The following is a 26142-nucleotide window of genomic DNA, read 5'->3' on the forward strand; positions in this document are numbered from 1 at the left end:
ATTATATCCTTTCACCTTTCCAAGTAAAAAAATGCGCGTGGGAAAGTGATTGCAAGTTTAATGATATACAATAACTTTAAAGATCAGAGGAAGGGAAAAAAAAGACTCCAAATCTTCTCCGTGTGGAATAAGATGTGAAGTGCCACAGAAGGAAGAATCCATCAAGCGACGACTACAGAGAATACGTTAGGCCGCCTTCAAACAAACAAACGGAGCGACGAACACGTAAAAAGCCACCTACCACATCGAAACTTCAATGTGATACGATTTTACTCCGCAAGCACTTCACCGGTTTGGGTTGTTGACAGCAACCAAGTCGTATATGAAGGGAGCAGGAACTGCAGCGGCTATGATCCGCTCCCTCACCCGTGTGGCTGTCGCGACGCCTCTCCCCTCTCTTTCTCATAATTTTATAGTTTCTCCATCAGAATTCCATTACGTACGGTGTTGTGAAGGTGAGTGTATGCGCGCGCGTGTGTGTAGTTGGGAGGAGGGGGGACTTTCCCCTATTGCGATTGGAGTTTATCGACTGCCCTGCCGTGTATCTTGAATGCTGGTGTAACCCACACTCCACAGGAGCACTGCGAGCCAACCCACGATTGTGTACCAATCTTCGCGGAACAGGAATTGTTTGGGCAATATACCGTATCGGGAAGCACACTAGTGCCTCCACTTTCGCAGTGCGCTTCACGACTTTCTGCAGCCACCCATATTGAGACATCGGGGTTAAGAAAATAGCTGGTACACACACCCGCATTTTGCTGATCGCTCTGCTGTTTGGGGGCACCTCGCCGCCCGAATGCCTTCGGGCCTTTGCTGCTTGAGTCCGCACTGTGTGGCATAATTTCTTCGTGAGTGAAGAGAATGCGTCTGCAGAGGCGACAAGCGTACACAAATGATGAGTCCTCAGTTACTACTGGAGTTTCCTCATGCTTGCCGCTGGTCCCTGCAGTCACTGAGGTAACGGTGCTACCACCCCCTTTTGTGTCGCATCCTGCCTCCTGACTCATGGCTGTATGCTCAAGAGAGAAATCAAAGACATCAAAGAAGAGAGGAGACCGGGGAAGAGGAAGGGCTAATTGATCAGCTAAGATAAACATGTAGAAAACAGTAATAGATCTGCCGCTGTCCACATTAACGTTGATGGACCAGAACACCAGTTGGTGCGCCACGAGGGAAAAAGACGCGCCTCGCTTTCGGTTTCTTTTTTTTTTTTTAAATTGCTAAGCGACAAATAATATTTAATACCATCATAGCCGACACGCGAGCCCTGTGCAGTGAAAAAAAAAAACTCACAAGGCGGGAGCCTCAGCTTGTTCTTTTAGTGATTCCGAATTCTGACGGGAGGCGGTTATTTTCTCTTCATACCGCGCAATGAAAGACAGGAGCTCTTCCGTAATTTTCGCAATTTTCCCAACAACACCTTGTTCCACAGTGGTAAGGTACAATTGCGCATTTCCGGTTCCATCGCTCTTTGCCGTGTCGACCTCCGCGCACGCGAGCCCCAAGAGCTGCGGAAGGTGCTGCAGGAAGCGGACGAGGTAACACAAATGGGCCTCATCAAGCCAGCAGCAGGAGACGTGACTACTCACCGCAGGTGCAGTGGGCAACAGGGAGGCATCGGCTACGGCCATCTGAGCAGCCTTTGCTGCCGCCCAATCGTACATCTCCGCCTTTTCCCGATTGTAGAGGACAATGTGGAGGAAAAGCCGCTCGAGTTGTTGCTTAATAAGGGTGACGTAGTCACAGTAAAGATTTTCCTCTTGCTGAGCGTACATGAAGGGGTTGACAAAATCCTGAGATTCGCGTTGTGCCTTGTGGAAGCCACGCACAGAAATGATAAACGCATCGAGTACCGCGCGGCAGCTGAGCGCTGGCTCATACATTTGTGGGGCGTCACCACTCCTGTCAATCTCTGGGACCCCATTCGTGCCGCTCTTGTCATTTTCCAACCTGTGGATAAGTCGTGCATGTAGCGTTTCCCTATGCAAATGGTCTGATATCAGTCTGCGGCGCAGTGTACTCGGTGTGTTAAACACCGGTTGAAGAGCTGTGGGCTGAACTATGGGGGTAACCGTATTGACAACGTTAACATGAGCGGACAAGGTGGGAATTCTTGCTGTTCCTGGTATCGTGGCCTTCCTTGGTGGGTTCATGGGCGTCGCAGTTGTGTGGGAGGGAGGAGAAATGCTTTGCGCCACGTTTTCCGGTGCCCCGACATCCCCTCGATTACTGCGCTCACTGCCTTCAATCTTCTGTTTTAACTGACTTTGCTGCATTTTCTTTGCTTCCTGTACGTACACCTCAACACCAGTTCGTGTTCCCCTGAGGGAAGGATCAATACGGAGCACGAAATCATCAATCTTTTTGTGTGCAAAATGATGAAAGGACGCCGCCCGTCGTTCCCACTCCACCACCCCCGCATTGAAGTTCACACAGTTCCTCACCATCAGTTCCACATCATCCCGCAGTGATGTCAGTGATTCCGCTATACTACTCCCCATGTAAAGTGTGGGGTCGTCCCCGGTTCGTCGTCGTCTATGTTGCTGCCCCAAGTAGTACCCGTTCTGTGCACGTTCCTTCATGATGATAAGGTTCATCTTCAGGGGGCACATAGCCTCGTAGGCGCTTTTCAACTCTGGGTACGCCTCCGCTACATCGACGGCAAAGGCGCCATCATCCTCACGTCGATTCAATGAATCGACGAGTTTGATCAATTCCGCGCTTCTTCTATTGCTATCGTCCTCGCTGGTAGCAATACCATTCCCCCGACCCGGTTGCCGCCTCGAGGAGTCGTTATCCACAGCTTCCGGCCCTCTTTCCCTTGATTCCCCGTCACGACCGCGTTTGCCTGTAGAATGTTTCTCTGGGACCGACACTGACGCCACACGGAAAGAGGAAAGGCGCCTGCCACCCACTTTCTGCGAAATATATGCATCTATTTTGCCCATTGCAAACTTCTCAAAGGTTCGTGCGGCATCTGCATAGGCCCCCTCCGCGCCGTTAAAAAGGATGCAGTTGTTAACCATCAACCTGATGTCTTCCTTTAATGTCGTCAGCTGCACATCATATCCGTATGCACCCTTCGCCGCGCGGTCAGCAGCCGTCGCTAGATCACATCGGTTTGGACACACCTTCGTGTAGCTTTCTGCAAGTTCCGGGTACTGCAATAACACATCCTGTGAAAAAAGTCCATTTTCTTGTGGTCGGTCGAGCGAGCGGACGAGTGACACCATTTCCTCTCTGGGGTAAAGCAGCTGCCGGTTTTGACTCATGGGCACGATCGGTGTTGCTGCGTCTCCATGCAAGAGAAATATATGTACAGAATTGTGGGTGGGAAGACAATATTGAAGAAAAAGATGTTTAAGTGTTTTTTTTTTTTGGGGGGGGGAAGGAAACAGTGGAGAAAAACAGCAAAGAAATATCGGAGTAAAGGAAGTAAGTATTGCACCCGAACAACAGTAATAGAGTGTGTTCCGTCGAGCTTTCTGTTGCAATCAAATCCACGTCGCCACCATCATCGCCCACTTCTGGAAGATGCGACACAATGCCATACCATTTTCGATTCCACCAAATAGACAACTTCTTTTTTTCATTTGAAAAGAAACCGTGCAACATAATATTCCATTTCCCTCCCTCAGGGACACTACCAGACACTGTCCCGGGGGTGTACACACACTCCACTTTTTCTGCCTCGTGTGCATAAGTAAATGCGTCTGCGTGCCTTCTCCGCATGATGCGCAGAGATGCTTGTTTCCTTTTCGTTTCACACACGTGAAATTATTTGTTGCACTCGCATGTACTCATCCCCAGTTAGTGTTACAACGCCAGTAGCCCTCTTGCGGTCTCTGTCCTGCACCTCTGCTGAGCCCCGGGGTTGACAGCAGGACTGGCGGCGCCTCCTGGAGGGTGTAAAACACCTACCGACTTTCCCTGATGCAGGCGTCAGGGAAACTGTCGTGGCTGAAGTGGAAGGAGGTACGGAAGTTCCTTCACTTGGGTTTGGAACATGGGGGAAGCAGTTCAGCCGCGCGGGCAATGCGGTTGATGGAGCAGCACCTACACGTTTGGACGACGAGGCGCTACCCATATGTGACCTTACGAAGGGCCCTGAAGAGGGGCGTGACAACGTCGGGGCTCGATTCTTTCGGTGTTTGTCAGCCTTACGTCCGCTCACAGACCATCGAGGGACCTGTTGTGTGTCGTACCGACTCCAAGCGGCATCTAACAGTTTGATTGGTTGTTCAACGGTTGAAACGGACACCGTCGAGGTCCGTCGGAAAGAACCTGTTGTATATAAACCCTGCGGCCCCTCTACATTTTGACATTCCCCTTCTTTGATCGATCCCCCTTCGTCTATAGACACCATTACGTCTGCTGCGGGCTCCTGGTGTCGTATGTCAGCAACCTCTTCCGTCACACATCCGCTGCGATTTCCTTCTTTATTTTCGAGTGCCCTCCGGTGACAAGCATTAGTGGCACCGGACTCATCACAGATGTAGCCACGGCGCCGCAGTTCGTATGTATTTTCGTAGAGCTTGGCGGTTTCGCGCCGACGCGCTGCTCGCAACCGCTCCGCCGTTGTACAACCATCGGAACGAGGTGTCCACATCGCTTCCGTATGCTAATTGTGGTGGTAGTATATATCGTTTTATGTAGTGTCTATGGTTTGAAAAACGAGCAGAGAAGCTCGAGCCCAGTCCGTACTTGTGATTGTGACGATCTGAGAGTAGAATATATGCTTTCCCGCGTTTCGATGCTTTTCTGTTGCCGCCACCACTATTCCTTCCTGCTACGGTACAATCCCTGTCGTTGCGCTGTCGTTGTACTAACCCCGAGGGGCTACGATTACAGTAGAGTAAGGCGCTAAAAAACAGATGCATATCGACACCGTATACGCATTTCCGCAAAGAAGCACACATGTAAGTTACCACAAGTTCAAACAATAAGAACAGTAACACCAAGGGAAGGGGAGAGGAATTATAGCACATGAGTAAAGGTTACTGTTCAGCACTACTCTCACTTGAACAACGTTGTACACAGCATAGTTGCTTAGGGAAACAAGAAGAATACCATATACACTGGTGGATTCGCACCTACTGTACAATTAAGTGGATGCACCAACAACTGAAAAATTGCACCCGCCGTGGCAGTTGAAGAGTGGACCTGAGGGCTGTGACAACACACAGACCGCGGAAGCTACATATCGCTGTGACACCGCATTTCAATAAAATTCCGACAAACCCAGATAATTTCGAAATAAAAGAAAAAAAAGAAGAGGACAAGGGTAGAGGTACATACGGCGAAATATGCAAGGGGGATCAAGGCAACAAAATATGTTGACGCACAAGAAATACGTCACGAGAAAAAAGGCGTGAGGATTACTACCCCACCAAAATGGTGCCGCGTCTAACAGTGCATCGGCAGCACGTGAGTCTGTTCATGTTTTTTATGATTTGCTTTGGCGGCAGTGACGTGATTATGTAATATACATTGAAGTGAATTAACCCGTGCCAACTGAAGATCCCCGTTTCTTCACGTAAAAGTTCCCCACTTATTCTGACCGCTGTTGTCTCTGTCGGTGTTCCCCATGCGGATGTTGATGCTGCCGTCGTTGTTGCTGCTGTTGCTGTGCCATTTGGTGCCTTAGCAGCGCCTCAACCATGTCCCTTTTGTCCCGGCACCGCTCTAAAGAGAGCCAATTAAGCCACATCAGGGTCCGGAGGTTGCGCACTGTCATGGCTTCCAGCTCCTCACGTGTTCGAAGGACTTTTGCATCGGCGATTACACCCTCCTCCTCTCTCGGCACCCTACGGCTCGAATCACTTCCACGTTTGTTCTCAGCAAGTCTCAGGAAAGAGACATTTTCAGGATTTGCCCTTTCAGCCGCTGGAGATATGGAGTGGATGGGCTGACGTACCGAGGGGACAAATGCCCTTGGTACTAGCACGCGCGCAAAACGCGCAGCCCTATTAATATACGCCGGTATTTTTTTAAGGCCTGCTTCCGGGAACTCTGCCTCGAGCGAGTCGCGGAATGCCTTTGTGAAATGATTGCAATTACGTCTCAGCATGTGGTACTTACTTGCCTCCCACTCAGGGCGTAGCTTTCCCACTATAGCAAGAATTTGTCGTATACTTGTGCCTCGAGGTAGATACCCAAGCAACTTACTCTTTTCAAACAGATACTTTGGGAGCATTTCTCTTGGCCTACCACAAGTGATACCACAGACCCCAGGTATAGGACGTGTTGAGCCGCTGAATGCCCATTCCGTGGAGAAAATTTCCATACCGGTGTGATAAATGCCCAGACCAATACGTGCATTTAGATTGTATGTGGTTTTGTCCACCTTGTTCTGCAGATTGTAAATATTCAAAAACACAGGTACACCCATGCCCACGCTTCTACATCGGCCCTCGTCCTCTGACGTTTCCGGGCTGCTTTGCTCACTTGATAGTTGACCACGCTTCGACTCTGCTGGGGGGCATTGCTGTTTCAGTCTAGTCGATTTGCTGTCCTTTAAACTCTTGCTAGAAGGCCTGCAACAGCCTCCGCCCATCACCTACACCAGTGTGCACAGCAAACAGGATGGGTTGCTAAGCTGGCGGTTGAGATTTTCAATGCTTCGTATAAATAGCTAAAGTTTTTGACGTCGTTTCACACTCAGTTGTCTTGACCCTTGCAGTGGGAGGGGCGGGGTGTAGAGTTGCGCAACTGGACTTCGCCACCGGTACTGCACCTGCTTGCCGTCAACACCGCCACCACAAGTCCTATACTCTTCCTGCCTCCGCTCGCCGTTCGCTTTTATGCGGGGAGGACAAGGGTAACTGTACGCAGAGCTGCCCAAAATACTCACCACAATAGCGGAGAGATGTGTAGATGAACCTATGAATAAATATGTAAAAGAAAAAAGCGTATGCTGCCTTTTGTAACGGAAAGAGGAACACGAAAACGGCGCCACACAAACCGATTTGGATGGGGAAGGAGGGTGGTCAACACGACGGACTTCGGTTACTATGAAGTTGGGAAAATAGTTCGTGAGTGGTGTCTTGGGAAACACAATGCCAGTCGTCGTCAACATCATCCGTTCGCAGCATCGCCTCATGCCTGCATGCAAACGGGTAAACGCAACGGGAAAATGTCATCACATTCCAAGCCACTCTGTCCTTGTGAACACTATGAAGGGGAAACCAGTCGGAACGAACAAAACAAACAAGCGATAAGGAATACTAACAACGGTAACAGAGGATGAACCACGGGCACAACCATCGTGCAAGCAACGTCCACCAATGAATGCAGCCACTACGGAAGCATACCCGCAAGTTTATTCGTGCACACAATTTCCCGTGGCGATATGCACGATGATCGGCGATTGACATTCACACCCTACGTCTTTCATCCCCCCACGATGCCATCAATAGCTTCTCCGATTTTATCGTGTTAAGAGTTTCATCTTCATACCACAATTAAACAAGGGATTATCAACAAACAAACGCGTACCGCTGCCGCCTCTACCCCTGCGAACACCATCGACGAAAATTTATACCCCGATACCTCACAACACGGGAGACCGTTTAACGACGCGTTTTTCTTGCCACAGATTCCCTTCCTCGTTGTTTGTGCTACTCACCCACACCTACCTCCATTCCTTCTGCCACCTATCTGTACGGCTTTTCACATACTCATAAACAACCATTGAAACCCCACTGATGGGTCCAGCGCGTAGGAGCGAGACGCCGAGACCGCGGTATATGACGAGCGGTGATTCTCTTCGTAGTAGCTCCACCACTGCCAGCGTTCCTACGCACCGGGCTTGTACAATTGTCTTGACTGTGTCCAGAGGATACAGAAGTGCCCATGTGACCATAGACGCCGTACAGCCGGCTACAAATGTCCACTCAGTGGGCAACCGTTCCTCAATTCCGGGCGACTCGGTGCCAGTACTCGAAGTACACCAAGCACGGAGCCACCGCCTGTTTACATCATAGAAACCCAAGTAGCACCCAGCGAAACACGTATCCTTCAGGAGGTGGTAACCGAATCCATGAAAGTAACCCTTGATTCCCTCACTGCGGAAAATATTCGCAGCACACACCCATGCGTTCCTGGTTGATCTCCGCGTGGAGTATTGTGTCCTAAGTTTTATGACGTGGAAGGGACAGCCAATAAACGTTCCCGCAGCACCGGCACACGCACCCGAGCGAAACGGTGACTCTCCCAGCCACGATGCTACCGACCTCAGCAGCTCATTGACATGTAAACTCCGGAAGGGATGAGAGGCCATGGGGGTGGAGTGAGTCGCTCGCGGCGGTTTGTTACAACTTCTCTCTGCACGAATCGAATCCCACAAGGCATATTGCAGGCTACGCTTCGTTGCCGACATGATAAGCGGTGGACCGGTACCACGGTACAAACTTCGCACACCTTCCTCGCGTGCGACGTCCAACATGGTCTTCCACGCCGAGCGGGCCGCCAACGGACCACACGCCTGCGCACGCGTCTTTGCACTGTCAAGAGGCTGACCCAGAACAACAGTTGTCATACCTTGCGCTGCACCAGGCAGAAACGTGAGTGCCCAATCAATCATTCATCTATCTTTATTCTGTGTACTTCGTCTCTCCTGCCGTATCAAGGCAGTTAGTGCCTGTAAGTGTGTGTGTGGGGAGAGGGGTGAGGTAACCCTAAAAAAGTCAGTAACGAAGAAGAACAATGATTTTGGCTGGGTGCACACAGGCATGCCTGGAACCTTCACTTTTTGACAATCGATGAAGAGAATACCTTTTGCTGATGCTTCCGTTTTGTTCTGCTTGTTTGTGGATCATGACAGAACCCGCAAAAAAATCCAGAAAAAAGAAAAGATTAGGTAACAGACTTCGTGCATTTAAGCATGCTGGTGTCCTGTAGAGGCTTGAGAGGAGGAAAGGGGGGAGGGGAGGGGGAGGTCAAAAGCAAAACAAGCCGTAAACAAGCACTTCACAGATCCACGTTTTACCTGGTAACGGTAAAAGGCCTTACAACCCACTCGCTGTGCTCCTCTTTACATCCTGGACAAACAATTGGGAGCGGCTTCCCTTCCTTATCTGACACCATAGGGACCAGCTCGCCATACTGATCCATACGCAGTAGCTCTCTGTTGCACTTGTCGCAGTAATACGCCATCAGCCTCCCTTTCGGACCCTGTTCCCTTGATGTGGGACTTTCTCTAGGGGCGTAGTTTCTCCACCGATCTTCTACTTCCTGCAAAATGCGCGTGATGTCTGCAGAAGTCTTTTTAAGATCTCTTTCTGCTGGGGTACGTGCGGGAACGAAACCTGCTTGCTTCCCACTCTTTTGGTCGCTTATGACGTAGCTGTTTGATTGCTTAGAACGAATATTCGCATGATTGTTGAAATCGTCAAATGGCACCGCGGGTTCCCAGTCATGGTGTAAAAGCATGCAGCGAGGGCAACTCATGGGTAGGGGTTCCCCAGAGGGGGAGTTAGTCAGTTCCAGTGGGTTTCCATTGTGGTCCATAGCGAGCACATAATAGCCGCACAGTCCACATTTCCATGAGATCTTTTTAGCTTTCGCCGGGGAGATATAGGGTTCTTCATCCATGATCACAGATTGATCCATGATCAGCGGCTTACGGTCCTCCTCCTCCTCTCTGCGCCCCCTTTCACCATCTTCCGATACATTCGCGACGGTGGACCGTTCCGCCCCGCGACTGCTCCCTTCCGAGGCGGTGCCACTGACAATACCACTTCCCCCGATTGGGGCTCCCCTCGGTATGTTTTCTAACGTTTCCACATCACTTAACGTTGCACTACTCATCATGTGCTTCTAATCCCCTCCCTCGTCCTCCCTGCTGGCTTGACGTGCGTGTGTGTGTGTGTGGGGACCGCCTATATCTCTTCGCAGGGAGAGAAAACGTATGTGGAAGTGCACAAAAAGACAACAAAGGTTAAAGCCAAACGGCGGAAAACACATTAAATGATCCGCATAGATGTAATGGTCAGGTATCCGAAGCCCGCTGTTGTTATTGTCAAGTTTTCAGAGCCACGGCCTACCGGTGAGGAGCAGCTCTAATGATACACATAAACACATACAATTACAAACGCACAAAAAAGTAGAGATACGGGTGCGTTCCAACGCGTGTACACGCACACATGTTGTTGTGGACTCACTGAGGCACGTTCCACGAAAAGTACATGTATATAAATACATACATTTCATTAGTTCTTTCTTTACTTCTCTTCACATCGGTATTATTTCACTAAATCCCAAACGCATCCTTGTCGTCTCTGCCTTTTTTTGACCCCGTAAATTGGTGTCACCCATTACCCACCAATAACCAAGCAACTTTCCACATGCAGCTGCACTTTTTTCCATACACGCATATATACATATGTTCTTTTCTCGCCTTTGCCTCACAATGACTGGAAGCACACAACAGGGAGAAAAACAGCAGTACACGATGCATATATATATATATATATTTGGAAAAAGAGAAAAAAAATAATGAGCCGCTTGTTCAAAAACAAAGGAGAATAAATAAGGCTTCATTTCATGCAGCAGAGGCTGCTCGGGGGGTTGGGTTGGCACAAGCCATGAGGTCGAAAGGTGAAAAGAGTGTAGGCAGAAGGAATACTGCTATACAACGGAGTTGGGTGGGAAAGATACAAAACAACCGCAACAAACCAAGTCACAAGCAACCAAAGAGAGACTTGTGTGCGTCGTGCCCCGCCTTAAAACCACTACACAGCGAAGAGACAAGGACCTATACATCACCTTTGCAATATCAGCACTGCTGATGTTATCCCGAAGAACTCACCAGCCTATTTCAATTTTGAAGCTGTGCGTTTGGCGGATGTCGGCAAGCGCTCCCCCTTGCGTCCCACTGGCTGACCAGGGACAACATCCGCAAGACCTTTCACGTCAATCATGCACACATCCACCACGTCTTCTCCCGGCGAAAGCCCACCCGTGACGTACACCCGCCTGCCCTTCCCCACCGCCAGTGAGTGAAGGCAACGGCTTGGAGTGTGGACCTCATTGGTGTCGCTTGTCCTAATCTTCACCCATGAGAGGGCAACGCCGTGTGCATCTTCTTCCAGCTGAATAATCCACGCATCCGACAGAATCTGACCACCAGCCCCAATCCCACCGTGGACAAAGAGCTCGCACGGGCTAAGCACACACGCAGCATGCCCATACCTCGGCGCCGGCCCCATATTATTCACGACTGCTGAAGTGACTACCCATTTCTCGTTCTCCACGTCGTACACAGCAACGTCATTACAGAACTCAAATTCCATACTTGGAATCACTATGGAAGCCCTGGGATCCACCTTCGAGGCCTTCTTGGCTTTTCCATGCGAGGTTTCCGTATTAACTCGCGCCTGTCGACCTCCGTACACAACAATGTACCGCTCCAGTAGCAAACCGGCAACATGAGAGGAGCGGGGATGGGGTTTTGAACCCCCTGTCTCATTTTTTGTTGACACCCCTCGTTCGATCCATCTGTTCGTTGTAAGATCTGCCTTTTCCATCGAAGACGTGCACCCCGCGCTATTATTACCGCCGAAAACATACACAAGGTTCTTGACAACGGTTGCAGTTGAGCACGACGAGGCCATCACAGGTGACGACGGCAAACTCTTAATATAGGCAACGGACCCAGTGCCCAGATCAATGCTTTTGCTGCGGTGGGCATACTTGGAGTCTTTCCACCCACCGACAAATAACACTACTGGGGCTTTTGCAGAAGCTCGCGCAGAGGCTGCGTGCGGTGCCTCCGCGCTTTCCCTATCCTCTGCCTTTTCTTTTTTAGGATCCCGTTTGTTCCTTTCGATTAGTTCCATTAACGTACCTGCGGGCTGAATCACTGGCGGGTTCTTCACTGCCGGTTCCTCATGCTGCGTCTTCCACTGTAGGGCAATTCCCGCCAACGTCGGCCATGTAAGATCCTGAAGCCCATTACTTGGGAAGGTGGCGCAAGTCTCTACCGGTGATTGGCCATCGCTACTTCCAGCACTTTCAGAACCTTCCCCAACAGAGTCCTTGTCAGCTGATTCGTGTAGACGTTGTGCCTCCTCTTCCTCTTCGTCACGTTGCGCAATCCACATCTGCTCTTCAGTGTTCCATGACTCTAGAAAGGGCATGGTTAGTGCGGACTTATCTTCGTGGGGCAGAGTAAGTGCCTTCGGCAGAGACGACACATCACACCCACCGACAACGCACAGGTGGCCATTTGCAGGGTGAATAAATGAGATGTGACCGATGCGCATCCCCGAAGGCGCGTTGACGGAAGAAGCGAGTTGTACCGTTGCGTCTAAAAGCCCTGGTGGCCTCTTGTCCACGGCCACATCACCCGGCTTGGAACGCTTGGGCGGCATTACTACCTTTCGTTTTTATTATGTCGTCTTTCCTTCCTATTATTTCCAACCTACGGACAAATATGCCCTCCTGCTTATGTGCACTTGCGGGATTCCTGGAAGACGCTCGCGAAGGCAAAATTAAATAAATGTGGATACACAGCATATAAATACATATATGTATTGGGGTCATCAAGGACGGCTTTTTGAACCAGTGCGTGCATCGTCCGTTCAGGAACCGCCGTCCAAACCGATAGCGATTAAGTAGCACTATCTGCACTGGTGCAACTCCTGTTGAATGAAAGATTATGCCCCCTCTGGTTCCAGAGCAGGGGGAGGGGAAGGAGGGAAACTTGTAACAACAGATGAATCCGGAGACATTTGCTGCGTGCCGACAGGATGATGCGCCAACTATTTCCCTACCCTTCGGCTTCTCTCCACAAACACGCGAATCCGGAGAAAAAGATAAAAAAAACCAACCAAGAGATCCTTTTGCGGTCCCAGAACCGTTTCACTCTTGGTTGTCTTTAAATGGGAACGGATTAGAGCACATGGTGACGCTTAGTTACCTCCTCCGTCAGCTTCACCGTACTGCCTTTCTGTCTATATCGTCGATCTTCTGGACCAAATCTTCGCCAAGAATACGTTCAGCCGTATTTGCGAGCCGGTTGACCCAACTGGGCATCAGGACGGGTACCTCGACTGACTGACCGCCTGAGAGCCGCACCACCTCGCGTTCACCGTTATCGTATACCTCCACAACGCTACTTGATCCGTCCTTCTTTTCTCTTGCCTGGTGCTGATCGTATCGCACGTCGGGGGGAAGCAGCCGCTTGGCAAACGCCTCTGAAAAAGAGTTACAGTTGTTCTTCACAATGTGGTAAGATCGACCGGACCACCGCTCTCTGTTTCCTTTCATCTCCTGCACTAAGCCAAGCACTTCCCCGCGCGTTAGCTGAGTCGTGCCCAACACCAACTGCTCGCGGAAGGTATGCGGAGGCGTGTTTTTTGGCTCCACTTGGAACACGCCTGTATCTTCTTCGCAGCGGCCGAAAGCAAATTCCATCCCGTACAATTCAACGCCGGTGTGGTGGACACCCGCTCCGGTGTAGTAGAGTATACGGTTGGCTACCGTTATATCATACACGTTGAGGAAGACGGTGTTTGGGGGCAGGTCAGATCGCACTTTCCTGTCGTTTCCCCCGATATCAAGGCGGCCTAAGATGTTGGTAACCGTGGCAGCAACACCACTGGCCAGCCCTGCAAAGGGAGTGGCGGGTTGACCTTGTTCCATGCCTGTTCTGTGCAAGGAAATGGACGCAAGAAAAAGGATTCAAGACGCACAAAAGCTATGAGAGGCAGACGTAGCATTTGCGAAGTAACAGTCGAAAAGAATGCAACCAACTGCCCTCAATTTAGATGGGAATAAGAGAGGATATAACTTTACAGACACCAGCCACCAAGACAAGAGTTGCGTATGAAGACATGCATACACCAGGGTCGCGGAGTTACCAAAGAGGGGACCGCGGTCCGCGGTACTCCATTTATCTCACCCCTCCATACCGGCAGGAGGCGCAGTGGATCCTTTCTTGGTCCACGTTTTCCCAGACAACTCTTGACAGCCTCCAGCGCTTTCTCAAGGGGTCTCGTCATCGCTATCGTCTAGCACCACTACTTCTGCCATCTTCTGGTCTCCCTCGTCGTCGTCGTCGCTACTGCCGATGACAATGACTTCCACCCCCGCCTTCCGGTTTGCTGACCCGAGACTTGGATGCTTTTTAACTTCATTCCGCTCCGTTTTCCCCCATTCAAATCCGTCAAGGGGACAGGTGACGTGCATTTTGTACTGCCGCTCAAAAAATCGTGCTTGGTCTAAGGCAGTAAAGTATGCCGACACCAGCTCTGCTTGCGGCACTTCCCCCGGGGGCAGAAGAACCAAAACCTCCCCATTCACGGTGGGATCACTCGAGACTATTCGCGTGGCAGTTCCACCGCCGTCGGTATCACTTGTTGCAACACACGACAAACTGCGCACCTCGGCCCAGCGTTCCTCCGAGAGGCAAGCCTCAACAACATGACTGTTCGCCTTACAGCAGTCACTCCCCACCTGTGTGAAGGCAATATCTAATGCCACGCTCCGCAGTTCAGACTCGCTTGGACTATGTGGCGCCCCATGGTTTTTACTATCATACTTCTCTACCTTTTCCACCGACCCTTCGTCAGACGAACTCATCATCATCTCCAGGGGCACTGACGACATGCGGAGGAGTTGTATAATGTAACGCACATGCACCGGCACACCACAACACCACACGAGTACAAAAACATGCCGCCGAATGTCAGGAATGAGCCACCCGGATACATTCAAAGCGAAGGATGTGGTGTTCTCGTCCATGTACAAAACCGCACCCCGCCTAATCGCATCCACAACTGTGGCGCTGCAATATGTAAGAATATACTTATGTTTGCAGATATAAAGCAAAAGAAGGGGGGAAAACACTGGACCCCGGCAACACCTCCTTCCTTTCGCCGCTGGCCAACCAAACCTTGTGACTAAGGAAAAGAAGAGAGTGAAAAGTGGAGGCGATGGACAAATAGTTGGGATAAGTAGGTAACGCAATCATTGCCCGCGGTTGGACGCAGTCTGAAGTAGTTCTGCAAGGCAGATTTGAGGGAAAGATGCGGCTATTTGTAATCATCCACAGCGCATGCCCTGTGGAGGTCCACAACATCGTTCTATCCACCTCCCTGCCATCTTGTGCACGGTGAATATTCTACATAAATTTACGTAGCACAACACAGTAAAGATGTCTTCGTGTATTTTCGGAGGGGGAAAAAAAAGAGATTACGCGCACACGCAACCATCCGAATAAAAATGAGAGAAGCACAGGTGACATGTCTGAGGGAGACAGACTGTAGTGCCACCAACATGCAGGTTTCATGTTCTCCCTCTGGCCGTGAAGACGCCGAAGCGAATACCCGCACCTGCGTGTGATGGCGCTTTCCTTTGAATATTCTTGCACTAGAACAAGCCGCTTCTCCTAAGTTTGTCAACAAGTTGCCTGTGGTGCTGAAGGGAACATTCGTCGGCGCCTTCCCCCTTTTCATATATTGGGGGAATGTTGCCATCTGTTGTGAAGGAAGGGCCAAACAATTTGCAGTCTACGCCCCGTACTGTAGCCACTGTGGTGGCTGTGTAGGGATGGGATGGACAGCTGAATTTGCGCGATCCAAAAGCCTCTTCGGCTCGCTCCTCTATGCACCTGCGTGATAGCTCACTTTCCTTCATCAGCTCAAGTTTGTGTGCACGCTGTTTCATGAGAGCCTCATCACGAAACAGATGCTCTAACACGATCAATTCAGTTCGCTCGCGCCCAACACCCGTACTCCAGCACATGTAATCGCGTATGTTGAAAATGTTTATTGCCGTGAATCCCTGATCGAGGTCTAAGTAACGCAGACAAGGTCGCTGTACCCCCCACGCGCGTTGAGCTTTGCGTAAAAGCAACGCCCAGTGACCCTCACCCGCGCCGCTCACGGTCCTGCTGCTGAGAAGGATCGCCTCCTCGGCATCGCTATGACGGAGAACGACGCGAACACCGAGCTTCACTAGCAGGAGGGGCGGAAGTAGTGGGTAGAGCGGCAGCTTCACAACATCATCATCTGCGTGGAGCACGGGGGGGCTAGGGGCTGCTGTTGAGGAATTTGCGAGAGAACTCACTCCTGTCTCGTCTTCTGGTTTACTACTGTGGACTGGTGGCAACAATATCGAGGACGAAAAGTGCACCAGCGATGCGGGTGGTGAAAGTTTCTTAAAAACGTACATTTTCTCTGTCAACGGCTGAGGAAGGTGATGAATGTCGTCAACTACGTCGCGATGGTGAGGTATGGGGACATAACCGTACAACCAGATGTTGAAGTCGTCATCGTCGTCGATGATGATATCACACGTTCCGTTTGGCGGGCTCAGCGCTTTCGGGTTGCTTGGAAGCTTATATTTGAAGATGGGGTCGTAATTGCTACCGTAAGCTTCTTGCACTTGAGCGACCAGCTGTCGGTAGCTGTTGGCATGGGACCACATGCCTTCGCCCGGGCAGCTTCCCAAAAGCAGTAGGAACCTTGGGCCATACTCCGTCATGGCTTCGTGTTGAGGCTCCTTTCTTGAGGTGCAGGAGCTTTCGCACAGAACTTGCTCTAAACTTCACCAAAAAAAAAGAATGAGAAAGCCAGGAATAAGACAGTTACGGCACATATGTACATGCATATATTCGGTTCACGCAGTGGTGAAATAGAAAAGAAGATCAGCCAGTAAAAGGAGGGTGTTAGCGTGAGTGTGCCTCAGTGACCAGGTGCCAATATATGTAGCTCCTCGTGAATGAATTCATACAAAGAAAAACACCTTTGTTTTTCATTTCCGTTTTGGTGAGACGTCTTCTCTACACCTGACCTTGGCCCCGGAACGCGCACACATTCTAGTAAGTGAAAATTGTTCTTGAGTGAAAATTCCTCGCATCTGTGGTCGCACAACAGATGGCGGCCTCCTTCCTCCTTTTCCCCATTCTTTATCTTTATATACATTTCGGTGGAAGATCAGATATCTCTTCGCACTACGAGCTTTGATTGATGCGGCTTAGGGACGAGAAGCGAAGGAAGAAGGCGGCGACTGCGAAGGTAGCGATAACTGCGTCAGACCGCCACCCCTTCCTTTTTTTCTTCCTTCTTCCCTTGCACTCCGGTGGTTGTTGGGTGGGAAGGGGCGAATTGAAGAAAATTGTACAAAGTGAGAAGGAACCGCGGGGTGCTACACCGTTTCCCTTTTTTGCTCTACTGCTTCGCCCTGGGCGTGTTTTCGCTGTGCGCGAATGCGAAGCGAGGAATGAGACGGCCCGGGCGTCCTTCGGAGGGATAGGTGAGAGAGTAATGAACCAGGAGCGCCAACAAGCGTAATAGTACTCAAACCAGCAACAATATCGACAATAAGGGAATGATGACGCAAACGATAAGTGTGTGTAGACAAACGCTTGCTGTATATCGCGTAGTATCGCTGGTGACGTGTCAAACCACCTCCTGCCCGCTTCCCTCTTCAACCCCTGTGGTACCCGTCCTAACCTTCTTTCTTTTCTTTCGTTATTCCCCGTCTCCCCCGTCTTTGCAACGAAACCCTGGAAGAAGGTGAGAACCAACCACCAAATCAACCAAGAAAAAAAAAAAACTCAATAATACATTGAACACCATCTAATAGAAAAGTAAAACCTCCCTACGGGTAGTGGTGATGGTGATACGAAACAGGCGAAAGGCGCACCGACTAGGGAACAAACACACATCACGCCAGAACAAAAACCTGCAAAGAAGTGTGCGTATGGACGTATGTTTGATCATCTGCCTATATACATGTAATTATTGCACACACGCAAACACACACACACACACACACACATATATACACGGGCTTTACCGGACAACCCGCACCGTCACGGCTGTGTGGTGGTTCGTGCGCATGTATGTATGTATATGTGTGTGTGTTTGTTTCGCCCCACCTCTTCGCTTCTGACTGTCTTTTACTGCTCTCTTGTTACATTTATTCGACATCATGACTTTTACCATCATCAACTTGCTACACTGCATAAAAGCGTCTCTAACATTGTTTTTTCGCTGCTTTTCCACTTGGTTGCAGTGGCAGTAACGGAAAAGAGGGAAAAGGTTGATGAGGAGGGGAAAACTTCGCAGAAAGCGAAGGTCTCTGCACCGAAGAGGTACGAAATGTTATTCATCCCATAATCTATTCTCTCTCCCATTTGCCCTCTACGCACGACCGACGGGGATGTCGCGAATCGCCAACTCGACGGCGGTTTCTTCCCCCTCCACTGCCCTGCGCATGCGCTCAAGGACACTCTTCTTCTCCAGCACCTTGCGTTCCTCGTCTTCCACATACTGCATGGAGCGGTTAACGAACCGGTCACGCTCTTCAACGGATTTGACACCGTGTACCTGCAGCGGGTGTACGAACGGTGTTGCCGCTCGCTCGTACTTCTCCAAGATGGCTTTTTCGACACTGAGGAACAGCTGCTCACCAGCGTCTTGTGTTGCATTGAGGGCATTAATGACGCCTGTCACTCCCTTCATCTGCTCTATGAGCTCCTCCAGCTCGGCGCGGTAATTATTCATGTTGGGGTCAAGGCTTTCCATCGAAGAGTTGCGGTTATGCTCGACAAGTCGTGACTGCCGCGACAGCGTGTCGTGGCGATGCATTTTCTTAACCGTCAGCTCGCCACAACATTCCACGAACGGATCGTAAGCCTCCATGAAGCCTTCCGCCTCTGTATCGTTAACTTCGTTCCTCGCGTCGCGCAGTTTCTGCCACGGCAGCCGCTTAACCATCTCACCAACGTACGACTTGATCCCGGGCACAACCGACAATACCCGCTCGCAGTACTCGAGACATTTGAGAAGCCGCTGCTTCTGCTGAGTCCCCATATTGGCGAACTCGTTGTACGTCGTTATACGCCTCTCCTCTTCTTTCTTTGCCTTGATTTGTTCATCAACAATTTCCCTCTGTTTGGCTGTCAGTTGCACCAGCTCTGCAGCCTTCCGCTGTATTTCTTCTACCAACTTTTGCTTGGCCGAGATAACGGCGTAGAGGTTATCCTTCATTTCCCTTTCCTTCACCTTATATTCCTCCAAGCACTTTTCGTGTGTGGCGCCCTCTTGGAGAAGTTTGTCGGAGCATTTTTTTATGTCTTCCTGAATGACGTCTCGCTGGTTACTGTGGTAGTCTGTGAATTGTTGCAGGGCCTCGAGTGAGTCCCTCTCCAGCGCCTGAAGTTCGGCGATGAATCCCTTCTCCTGATTTTCCAAGTTTTGGGACAAGAATGCCTTCAGACGTTGCGCGCAAACTTCCACAAGTTCGTACCGTGCGGCGATAAGCTGTCTGTGTGTTCGCTCCACTTCAAGGACATCGCCGCCGACAACAGCGCGCTTGTGCGCCTCAATGGCATCCTGTACCTTCTTTTTGGCTGCATCAAGCGGGGGGTCGAACTCAGCGAGCTCCTCCCGCATCTTCCCGAGGAGATCTACGAACTGAATTTCGTACAGAGCACCGCAAAGCTCGGAGAGGTCACGGATAATATCCCGCGGCTGATGTGGCTTGAGGATGTTGAGGTTCTCGCGAAGTAGCAGGAAGCGACCGCGGGGGAATTCCACGGTCGAGTCACGGAGTGTACTCAAGATGCTTTCCACGGCAACCACGTCCAGCGGCTGTCGCGATAAAAGCTCGGCAATCTTTTCCCTCGTCACCTCTTGTTCGCAGAACCTCATCACCTTTTCCTCGGTCCATCCACACGGTGCTTCGTGCTTGTAACGCTCACACATTTCAGAAGCGGCGCTGCGGAGGTCAAACCCCCGTGAGGAGAGGGGAAGGAGACGGCTATCAACATACCCAGAGTAGTTTTCTGCTGTTGCAATGGCAGTTTCGGCGAGCTCAATGAGTGCAGCGACGGCTCGGTGGTTTTCCTCCTCCTGAACGAGCCTCCTCGGATATTCAGGCGGCAAGAGGTTAAAACTGTTAAGTTGCACCTCGATCATGTTTGTATGTTTGTTCTTCGGTTCCTTTTGCCTCTCAACAACTACTCAACTATTACTGAAAATTGTATTCCTCTTTATTTTTTAAACTGCACGAAAGTACCCTGAGGCAAATCGGGTAACGAAAGAATTCAAGATGTAGGCAAAAGAAAGGGTGAAAGGATGAAACTCGCAACACAATGTGTGAGACGTAGACCCAGGATGGTCGCGACACGTAAGCGCTGGTAGGACAGTACATATCCGCTTGCGTGTGGGCACTGCATTCCTTAACCCACAGCATCCAGTTCACACACGTAATGGAGACGGGAGCCACCCTGCTTGATACGACGCAGCACACATATAAAAATAAATAAGTATATACGGAAAATGCCCCATTCCCAAGCTTCCAGCACAAACCGCCGCGGCGGCCTGCTGAGGCCTAATTCAAGTGAAAGCATTCGCCTCAAGTCCGTCCGGACATTAAGCGAGTGATTGACTGTGTGAGACTCAACCATGCACCAACTTGTGAGGACACGCGTGGTGAAGGAGGGGCACTGACTAACTGGGGTCTCACATTTCTTGTTTGATATGCGTGTATAAGACCCATTTGGTTGCGTTAATTATCCTCTTGAACCGCAACAAGGGGACTCAAAACCATCCCTTGAAGCGCTGGTGATATAAAAAGTTGGCGTAAACGTAAGATGTGTGTTTGGTATAGATGCCAAACAGAACTTCTGACTACCATAAATTACACATCGTGGCACACTGGCACAACCTTCAGCTGTCACTCACCTGCAAGGGCCACCGCGGACACCTACTGCAAAACAAGCGAGCGCATCAAGTGAAAAATCATAAATTACATAACTAAGAGGAAAGTGTGTGTGGAAATGAACTAATCTCGCCGGTGTCACGATTCCCACCCGGTTAACTTCGTTAAAAAAAACTAAAGTCGATAAAAAGCATTGTGAACGTAACCACAACCACCATTAGCGGCCGCATCTTTTCCCATATTTTAGGCTGTCAGGATTCCCTCTTTCCCCATAGCTAATCTGCCCTCTGCGAGCGCCGCCATGCACTGGTCAAAGGCGCTCTTCATGCAGTTTTCCTCTTCCATCCTTCCCTCACGCGCAGTGATCAGAACTTTCACGTCTCGTGGGAGTTGTGCTGCCGTCACACCCATCATGGTCAAGCCAAGCACTGGGATGGGAGTAAACACACGACAGAAGACTTTGTTAGACGTCATACCACTTACAAATGAATGTGCAGGATTGGCGTGACGGTACCCGCGCACTGTGAGCCACACACCTACGCAAAGCCAACAGCATTGCGTGGCGACTGTCCACGAAGCTATTTGACAGGCTGTGTGAAGTGCGTGGCGCCCTTCCCTATGCATCGCGTACAAGCGTGTAGCTTCTTCCATTCGACGAATGTATTCCGTCGGAATGCGACTGCGCTCCACTGCTGTAGTTTCCGTGAAAAATGGTGTGTCCGGTGGGTTTCTTGGGTCCCATTCTACGCTGTTTGGCGTACCTTGGACTACCTTTGACGGGTTCATATTCTTATATATGATTACCACGACCTCCACTGGCTTGCACACTACAACTTCACGAAGCAGAGAAGAAAAGTTTTTCTAGCTTGATACAGTGCAGCACAAGGCGAGCACAGATGTTGTTCCTACCTGGGAGAACAACACAACATTACCAGAATGCAGAGGTAGTGTGGTCAACACCACCTACTTGGCAGCCACCCCGCCATTAACGTCGTATTTTTCTCTCTTGTCACTCGCTGTTAGGTCCCACAATAGGGACCGAGTTATGGGAGAACCATTCATGCTATTACCCGATGTGAAGAAGCCATCATCGTTTTTTTTTTGTGTAGCGGGAAGTGCAGCACAAGCCACCCTTTCCCTCCCCCCTAGTTCCATCATTTCCCTCCTCGCCTTCCTAATACTTCTCCCATTGCTCGCTTGATCGCTCGTGAAGGACGCGCTGAGCAGGCAGCAACATGGAAGGTTGTGGCAATTTTTTTAAAAAAAAACAAGAAAACGAACAAAATAGTTAACCGGTGTAAGTGGGCACTCCGCTCATTCCGGTACCATCTTCTTTCAGTTACAAACCCCTGTGCAAGCGCACTCACATTCACCCTCACCATCTCTACTTTTTCCTTTTTTTTTCTTTTGCGGCATTTGCACCTTCCACATTTACGTATTCCACGCGTGCAGTAAAGAGAAGCATGTGCATCGCAAGTTTCTTATATTACACGATTCTCTTTCCTACTCCATTGCGCGGTCTTATTTCATTATCTCCGTCCTTCCCCACATCCTCCGCGGCCACGAGTGTAACTAGCTTTCACAGGTGTGTGAGCATAAGATAAAGCTGCACTTATATCAAGAACTCGTTTTCCATACATCTGAACCACATTTGGAAGGATACACACGGAGAGACGAAAGCGCAACGTTGAACCATCACACAAGCTTCAAAGCGGGGGCTCCATACCGCCGATACGCAAGACAAAATTGTTGACGGTGAAGTGAAATAACATAGGGAATAATAATCTTAACAGAGGAAGTGCTACTGCACATATACAGACGAACAAATAAGCAAGCAAAACGCAGCATAACACCCGTGGAAGAAAAGAGAGAATAGGAACAACCAGCAAAGTAATAACTTAGTTTTACCGGCGGACAGAGTCTCTCTTTTCCCTATCCCTCGTTCTACACTTCCAAAAGGGGGATCACAGGTTAGCCCGCAGCTAGCTTTTCAGGTTGCCTAACTCACCTTTTACTTTTCGTTTTGTTTTCGTTTTCACCACCACTGTCAATTTTACTCCTTCACTTCCATTTCCACCAAACGCCTTATGCGTGTATGGGCGCACGCCATCGTTTCTATTGTTCAGGTTTGCCGGTATGACGGTACTTTTTCCGTGCAGCACGATCATCTTCCAAACTCTGCAGCATGCAAGATGCAATTCTGTCTGCGTGTATACCAGAGTCCACGAGGTTCAACATGTTGGCTACAGTGCGAACAAACCCATTTTTTAAAGGTTTGTGCCCACTTACCGAATGCTGGATGTAGTACGTTGCTGTATTCAGCGTGCTTAGGATATGGGTTTGGTTGACAACAACTAATTGTGGAGGATGCAGTGATGCCGTGTGTTGTAGAAGTGGCTGCAGCCGCTCATAGAGCGCTGTCCGTTTGGCAACATCGACTTGTGCAGCAATTGGTTGTATAAGTTTCTCTACCGTGAATAATGTGGTGTAGTGATCGGAGATGTCGTACTCCAGTAGCTTGACCGATGAGGGAAGAACACCCTTCTTCTGACAATTGCCCAGAAGGCGAAGTGCCTTGTAATGATTCGCAGTTGCAGCACACGAACTATCGTGAATAAGAAGAAGGAATACACTCTCCTCTTTTGCTGCCTCACAACGGTTGTCTTCCACTTTCTGGTTGTAAGCTATCAGCGGCACGCTTTCCCCCTCAGGGATCCACAAATACGATGGTGCAACACCTTTCACAGCACTAACCAAGATGCTTCGGTAGGTCACGCGCGCATCAGCGTTTGTTTCCTTGCTTATGCTATCGCGCAATCCTCTCAGTGCCTTGTACATTACCGACGGGGAGGGGGCACGAGGGGCTGGCATACAGTGCTTTGGTGATCCAACAGACCCTCCTACATCACTATGGAAAAGTTGTCCCCACCCTCCCTTGGGTCCTTGCAGTTCACCATAGCCCATGTCCACCCCTCGCACATCACCATCAGAATTAAAAACGTACACTTCACAGTTAGTCACCGACATCTTTTCATCGAAGTCACGCCAGATGACCGTGCGTAGCTCTTTAGACAATTCTTCCGCCTCCTCAAAAGCCGCTGAAGCGAACTGGACATTCGTGTCACGGCGAGCCGTACCTGCTGCTCGCCGGGCCGCCCGCTCACACCCGGTGGCCCTCTCGGAACCTGTGGGTGGCAATACGACCAGTACTAAGAATCGATTATTTCCCCGGTCCTCCAATGATTCCTTTGATGCTCCGTGGGCACTCGTCAGCCCTTGACGTTGCCGTAACCGTCTCTTTAGAGCGAGGTACGACGTGCGGAAATGTCGCTCGTACACATGCTGCATGTTTAAGCCACTCACGGGCACCAAATATGCCTTTTCCGACATCATATCCTCTGCGTAATCCACGAGACGCGTCCCGACGGTGTTAACCCATGCCGAGAAGTTTGTCTTCCCACTCGGTGCGGGAAAACGCAGGGCAACTCCCGTAAAGTGATCAAGTGGAGAAGCCTTACTTTCACCCTTGGGCACCATTCTATCCAAAAGCAGGAGCCTTGTGTCGTCCGAAAGCGGAAATGCATGAAGTTGAGTTATGAAGTCGGCCGTCACACCGGCTTGGGGGTCGTCAACCAAGAACTTTAAGCTCTCCAGCTTCAGTTCCTTTGTCTCGATGATATTCAGTGCTTTCCAGTTGATCGAGTGCGCCTCCTCCATCATTTCCTCTTGTACGAAGAAGGTGGGGATCTTTGTCCGAAGCTTGAAGTGGATGTCGTCATTTTCGAGGAGAATCTCGCGCATCGGAGAGGTACCACTCCCCTCATTGTAGCCTGAACCCTTGCACAGAATGAGGAGGAATCGGTCATACTTCCCCAGTACAGCGTCTATTTCCTCTTTCTTCGTCAGTTGCAAATGTGATGATGTATGTGCATGAACGAAGTTGATCAAGCCCTTCTCTGTTAAGGGTCCATCGTACCTGTGCACGTTTTTTTTTCCACCTGAACAGAAGAAAAGGCTGGGAGAGTGGAGCGTCATTTTCAGTGTCTCGCTGCCGAAAAAGTGATATTCCCCGAAATCTGCCTTTCTGATAGCAGCTATGACCTGCACGGGCCCCTCTGATTTCGCTGTTGGCCATAAAAATAGATGATTACGCCCCTCCCTTCCTGTCCCACCACCGGTAGACAAGGTGGCGAAGGCGTTGACGCGTGCAGTTACAACATTTGGTGCTTGGTTTTCGGATACCTTTGATAATATGCTGTTAAGAAGAACGTGCCAGCTCCCTTGTGGGGCTTCCTTGTAGGGGTTCATTGCTTCCGATAGTCGTTGCAAAAGTGCGATGTATTTATCCGTAGCCTCATCCCAATCACTAAATACAAGCAACAGCATTTCGCTAAAGAGGTGGTTCTCTACCGCCTCCGCGAAGGCGTTTTGGTCCAAATCGATAATTCCATCGTAGTAGGCAATATGGGCATCCTTGCGTCTGGAATCTTGTTTATAGTAAGGCATAAGTTGCAATGGCCCTTCTACTTGTGGACCACTCTTCGCAGAATCGCTGTTATACACACGCGTGAGGAACCCACTCACCAGCTGTTTTTCGGACACACCCACATCCACAAGCGTTCTGCTCGTTACAGCACGCAGTCCGCTTCGACCTGCTTCAGCTAATGCAGCCTTCTGCACTTCAAGGATGTAGTCCCTTTCTTGCGGCCCCACAACCCTCGTCGAATACTCCGTTATTTTAGGCCCTAATTCATCAGGTTTCCATTCCCTTGAAGGAGCGACAGATCCGGGCGTGGAAGGCGGGGTAGCTGCGCTACTCGCGGAGTTCTTCGATGTTGACACGTCGGCATACAGCATAAATAAAATACTTAGTATGTACAGCGCAAAGGCAACGACCACCACATGAAATAACAGCCGTTTGCGCCTCCGCAGCGAAACAAGCCTAGTAACAAACCCAGAGCCCATTGGTGCTCTTCCACTTGCACTTTAAAACCCAGTATATATATATATATATATATGTGTTAATTTTGCACCTTCTGGTCTCTTATGGCAACCGACTGCACCGCTAGCTTTCTCACGGCTTCTTTCAGTTTCGGCGTTGTCGCTGAGCGCTTCCAACGCTACTCGCGACCAACAAAATACACTCTTGCTGTTGCTTGCAACGATAATGGGGGATATCTAAAGTTACAAAAGAGGTAAAATTGCGGAAATAACGGCAACATGTTGGCAGTAGGGTGCGCCCTCGAAGGTTTTCAGTTGTGATTGCGTGGGCATCCTGGGCAATACTGCAAAACCAACACAACAACAGAGAGGGCACGGCGGCGTTGCAACTGATGTCCGACCACAAAATACTAATACACACGAGACCACATTTACGCCCCAAACAGACACTGACAACCTTGTGTTATAGCAGCCAAACCGCGATTTTGGCACCACACGCACACCACACATCACACAGCG

At 50.1% G+C, this 26142-nt stretch overlaps 14 protein-coding genes across 14 annotated transcripts, besides 3 other annotated features; all 14 read right to left on the reverse strand.

Annotated features, from left to right (window-relative positions):
• Positions 1–506: 506 nt before the first annotated feature.
• Tb11.01.4990 (hypothetical protein, conserved) lies at positions 507–1100 on the reverse strand (the record flags this gene model as incomplete). Its single annotated transcript, XM_824302.1, has 1 exon — positions 507–1100. One exon carries the CDS (start codon positions 1098–1100, stop codon positions 507–509), a length of 594 nt encoding a protein of 197 aa, XP_829395.1.
• Positions 1101–1292: 192 nt separating this feature from the next.
• Tb11.01.5000 (hypothetical protein, conserved) lies at positions 1293–3275 on the reverse strand (the record flags this gene model as incomplete). Its single annotated transcript, XM_824303.1, has 1 exon — positions 1293–3275. One exon carries the CDS (start codon positions 3273–3275, stop codon positions 1293–1295), a length of 1983 nt encoding a protein of 660 aa, XP_829396.1.
• Positions 3276–3766: 491 nt separating this feature from the next.
• Positions 3767–4612, reverse strand: Tb11.01.5010 (hypothetical protein, conserved; the record flags this gene model as incomplete). Its single annotated transcript, XM_824304.1, has 1 exon — positions 3767–4612. The coding sequence occupies one exon, from the start codon at positions 4610–4612 to the stop codon at positions 3767–3769; it is 846 nt and encodes a 281-aa protein (XP_829397.1).
• Positions 4613–5554: 942 nt separating this feature from the next.
• Tb11.01.5020 (hypothetical protein, conserved) lies at positions 5555–6559 on the reverse strand (the record flags this gene model as incomplete). Its single annotated transcript, XM_824305.1, has 1 exon — positions 5555–6559. One exon carries the CDS (start codon positions 6557–6559, stop codon positions 5555–5557), a length of 1005 nt encoding a protein of 334 aa, XP_829398.1.
• A 78-nt stretch (positions 6560–6637) lies between these two features.
• On the reverse strand, positions 6638–7105 carry Tb11.01.5030 (hypothetical protein; the record flags this gene model as incomplete). Its single annotated transcript, XM_824306.1, has 1 exon — positions 6638–7105. One exon carries the CDS (start codon positions 7103–7105, stop codon positions 6638–6640), a length of 468 nt encoding a protein of 155 aa, XP_829399.1.
• A 531-nt stretch (positions 7106–7636) lies between these two features.
• Positions 7637–8587, reverse strand: Tb11.01.5040 (mitochondrial carrier protein, putative; the record flags this gene model as incomplete). Its single annotated transcript, XM_824307.1, has 1 exon — positions 7637–8587. The coding sequence occupies one exon, from the start codon at positions 8585–8587 to the stop codon at positions 7637–7639; it is 951 nt and encodes a 316-aa protein (XP_829400.1).
• Positions 8588–8988: 401 nt separating this feature from the next.
• Tb11.01.5050 (hypothetical protein, conserved) lies at positions 8989–9816 on the reverse strand (the record flags this gene model as incomplete). Its single annotated transcript, XM_824308.1, has 1 exon — positions 8989–9816. The coding sequence occupies one exon, from the start codon at positions 9814–9816 to the stop codon at positions 8989–8991; it is 828 nt and encodes a 275-aa protein (XP_829401.1).
• Positions 9817–10817: 1001 nt separating this feature from the next.
• On the reverse strand, positions 10818–12377 carry Tb11.01.5060 (hypothetical protein, conserved; the record flags this gene model as incomplete). Its single annotated transcript, XM_824309.1, has 1 exon — positions 10818–12377. The coding sequence occupies one exon, from the start codon at positions 12375–12377 to the stop codon at positions 10818–10820; it is 1560 nt and encodes a 519-aa protein (XP_829402.1).
• A 562-nt stretch (positions 12378–12939) lies between these two features.
• Tb11.01.5070 (hypothetical protein, conserved) lies at positions 12940–13650 on the reverse strand (the record flags this gene model as incomplete). Its single annotated transcript, XM_824310.1, has 1 exon — positions 12940–13650. The coding sequence occupies one exon, from the start codon at positions 13648–13650 to the stop codon at positions 12940–12942; it is 711 nt and encodes a 236-aa protein (XP_829403.1).
• A 342-nt stretch (positions 13651–13992) lies between these two features.
• On the reverse strand, positions 13993–14751 carry Tb11.01.5080 (hypothetical protein, conserved; the record flags this gene model as incomplete). The annotated part of the gene is made up of 1 exon (XM_824311.1): positions 13993–14751. The coding sequence occupies one exon, from the start codon at positions 14749–14751 to the stop codon at positions 13993–13995; it is 759 nt and encodes a 252-aa protein (XP_829404.1).
• Positions 14752–15378: 627 nt separating this feature from the next.
• Tb11.01.5090 (hypothetical protein, conserved) lies at positions 15379–16494 on the reverse strand (the record flags this gene model as incomplete). Its single annotated transcript, XM_824312.1, has 1 exon — positions 15379–16494. The coding sequence occupies one exon, from the start codon at positions 16492–16494 to the stop codon at positions 15379–15381; it is 1116 nt and encodes a 371-aa protein (XP_829405.1).
• Positions 16495–17759: 1265 nt separating this feature from the next.
• Positions 17760–17802: a microsatellite.
• Positions 17803–17834: 32 nt separating this feature from the next.
• Positions 17835–17883: a microsatellite.
• A 275-nt stretch (positions 17884–18158) lies between these two features.
• On the reverse strand, positions 18159–19937 carry Tb11.01.5100 (paraflagellar rod component, putative; the record flags this gene model as incomplete). Its single annotated transcript, XM_824313.1, has 1 exon — positions 18159–19937. One exon carries the CDS (start codon positions 19935–19937, stop codon positions 18159–18161), a length of 1779 nt encoding a protein of 592 aa, XP_829406.1.
• A 988-nt stretch (positions 19938–20925) lies between these two features.
• Positions 20926–21468, reverse strand: Tb11.01.5110 (hypothetical protein, conserved; the record flags this gene model as incomplete). Its single annotated transcript, XM_824314.1, has 1 exon — positions 20926–21468. The coding sequence occupies one exon, from the start codon at positions 21466–21468 to the stop codon at positions 20926–20928; it is 543 nt and encodes a 180-aa protein (XP_829407.1).
• Positions 21469–22797: 1329 nt separating this feature from the next.
• Positions 22798–25647, reverse strand: Tb11.01.5120 (hypothetical protein, conserved; the record flags this gene model as incomplete). Its single annotated transcript, XM_824315.1, has 1 exon — positions 22798–25647. One exon carries the CDS (start codon positions 25645–25647, stop codon positions 22798–22800), a length of 2850 nt encoding a protein of 949 aa, XP_829408.1.
• Positions 25648–25679: 32 nt separating this feature from the next.
• Positions 25680–25700: a microsatellite.
• Positions 25701–26142: the final 442 nt, after the last annotated feature.

The sequence above is a fragment of the Trypanosoma brucei genome (genome assembly GCF_000002445.2).
Source record: "Trypanosoma brucei brucei TREU927 chromosome 11 chr11_scaffold01 genomic scaffold, whole genome shotgun sequence".
Taxonomy (NCBI): Eukaryota; Euglenozoa; class Kinetoplastea; order Trypanosomatida; family Trypanosomatidae; genus Trypanosoma; species Trypanosoma brucei.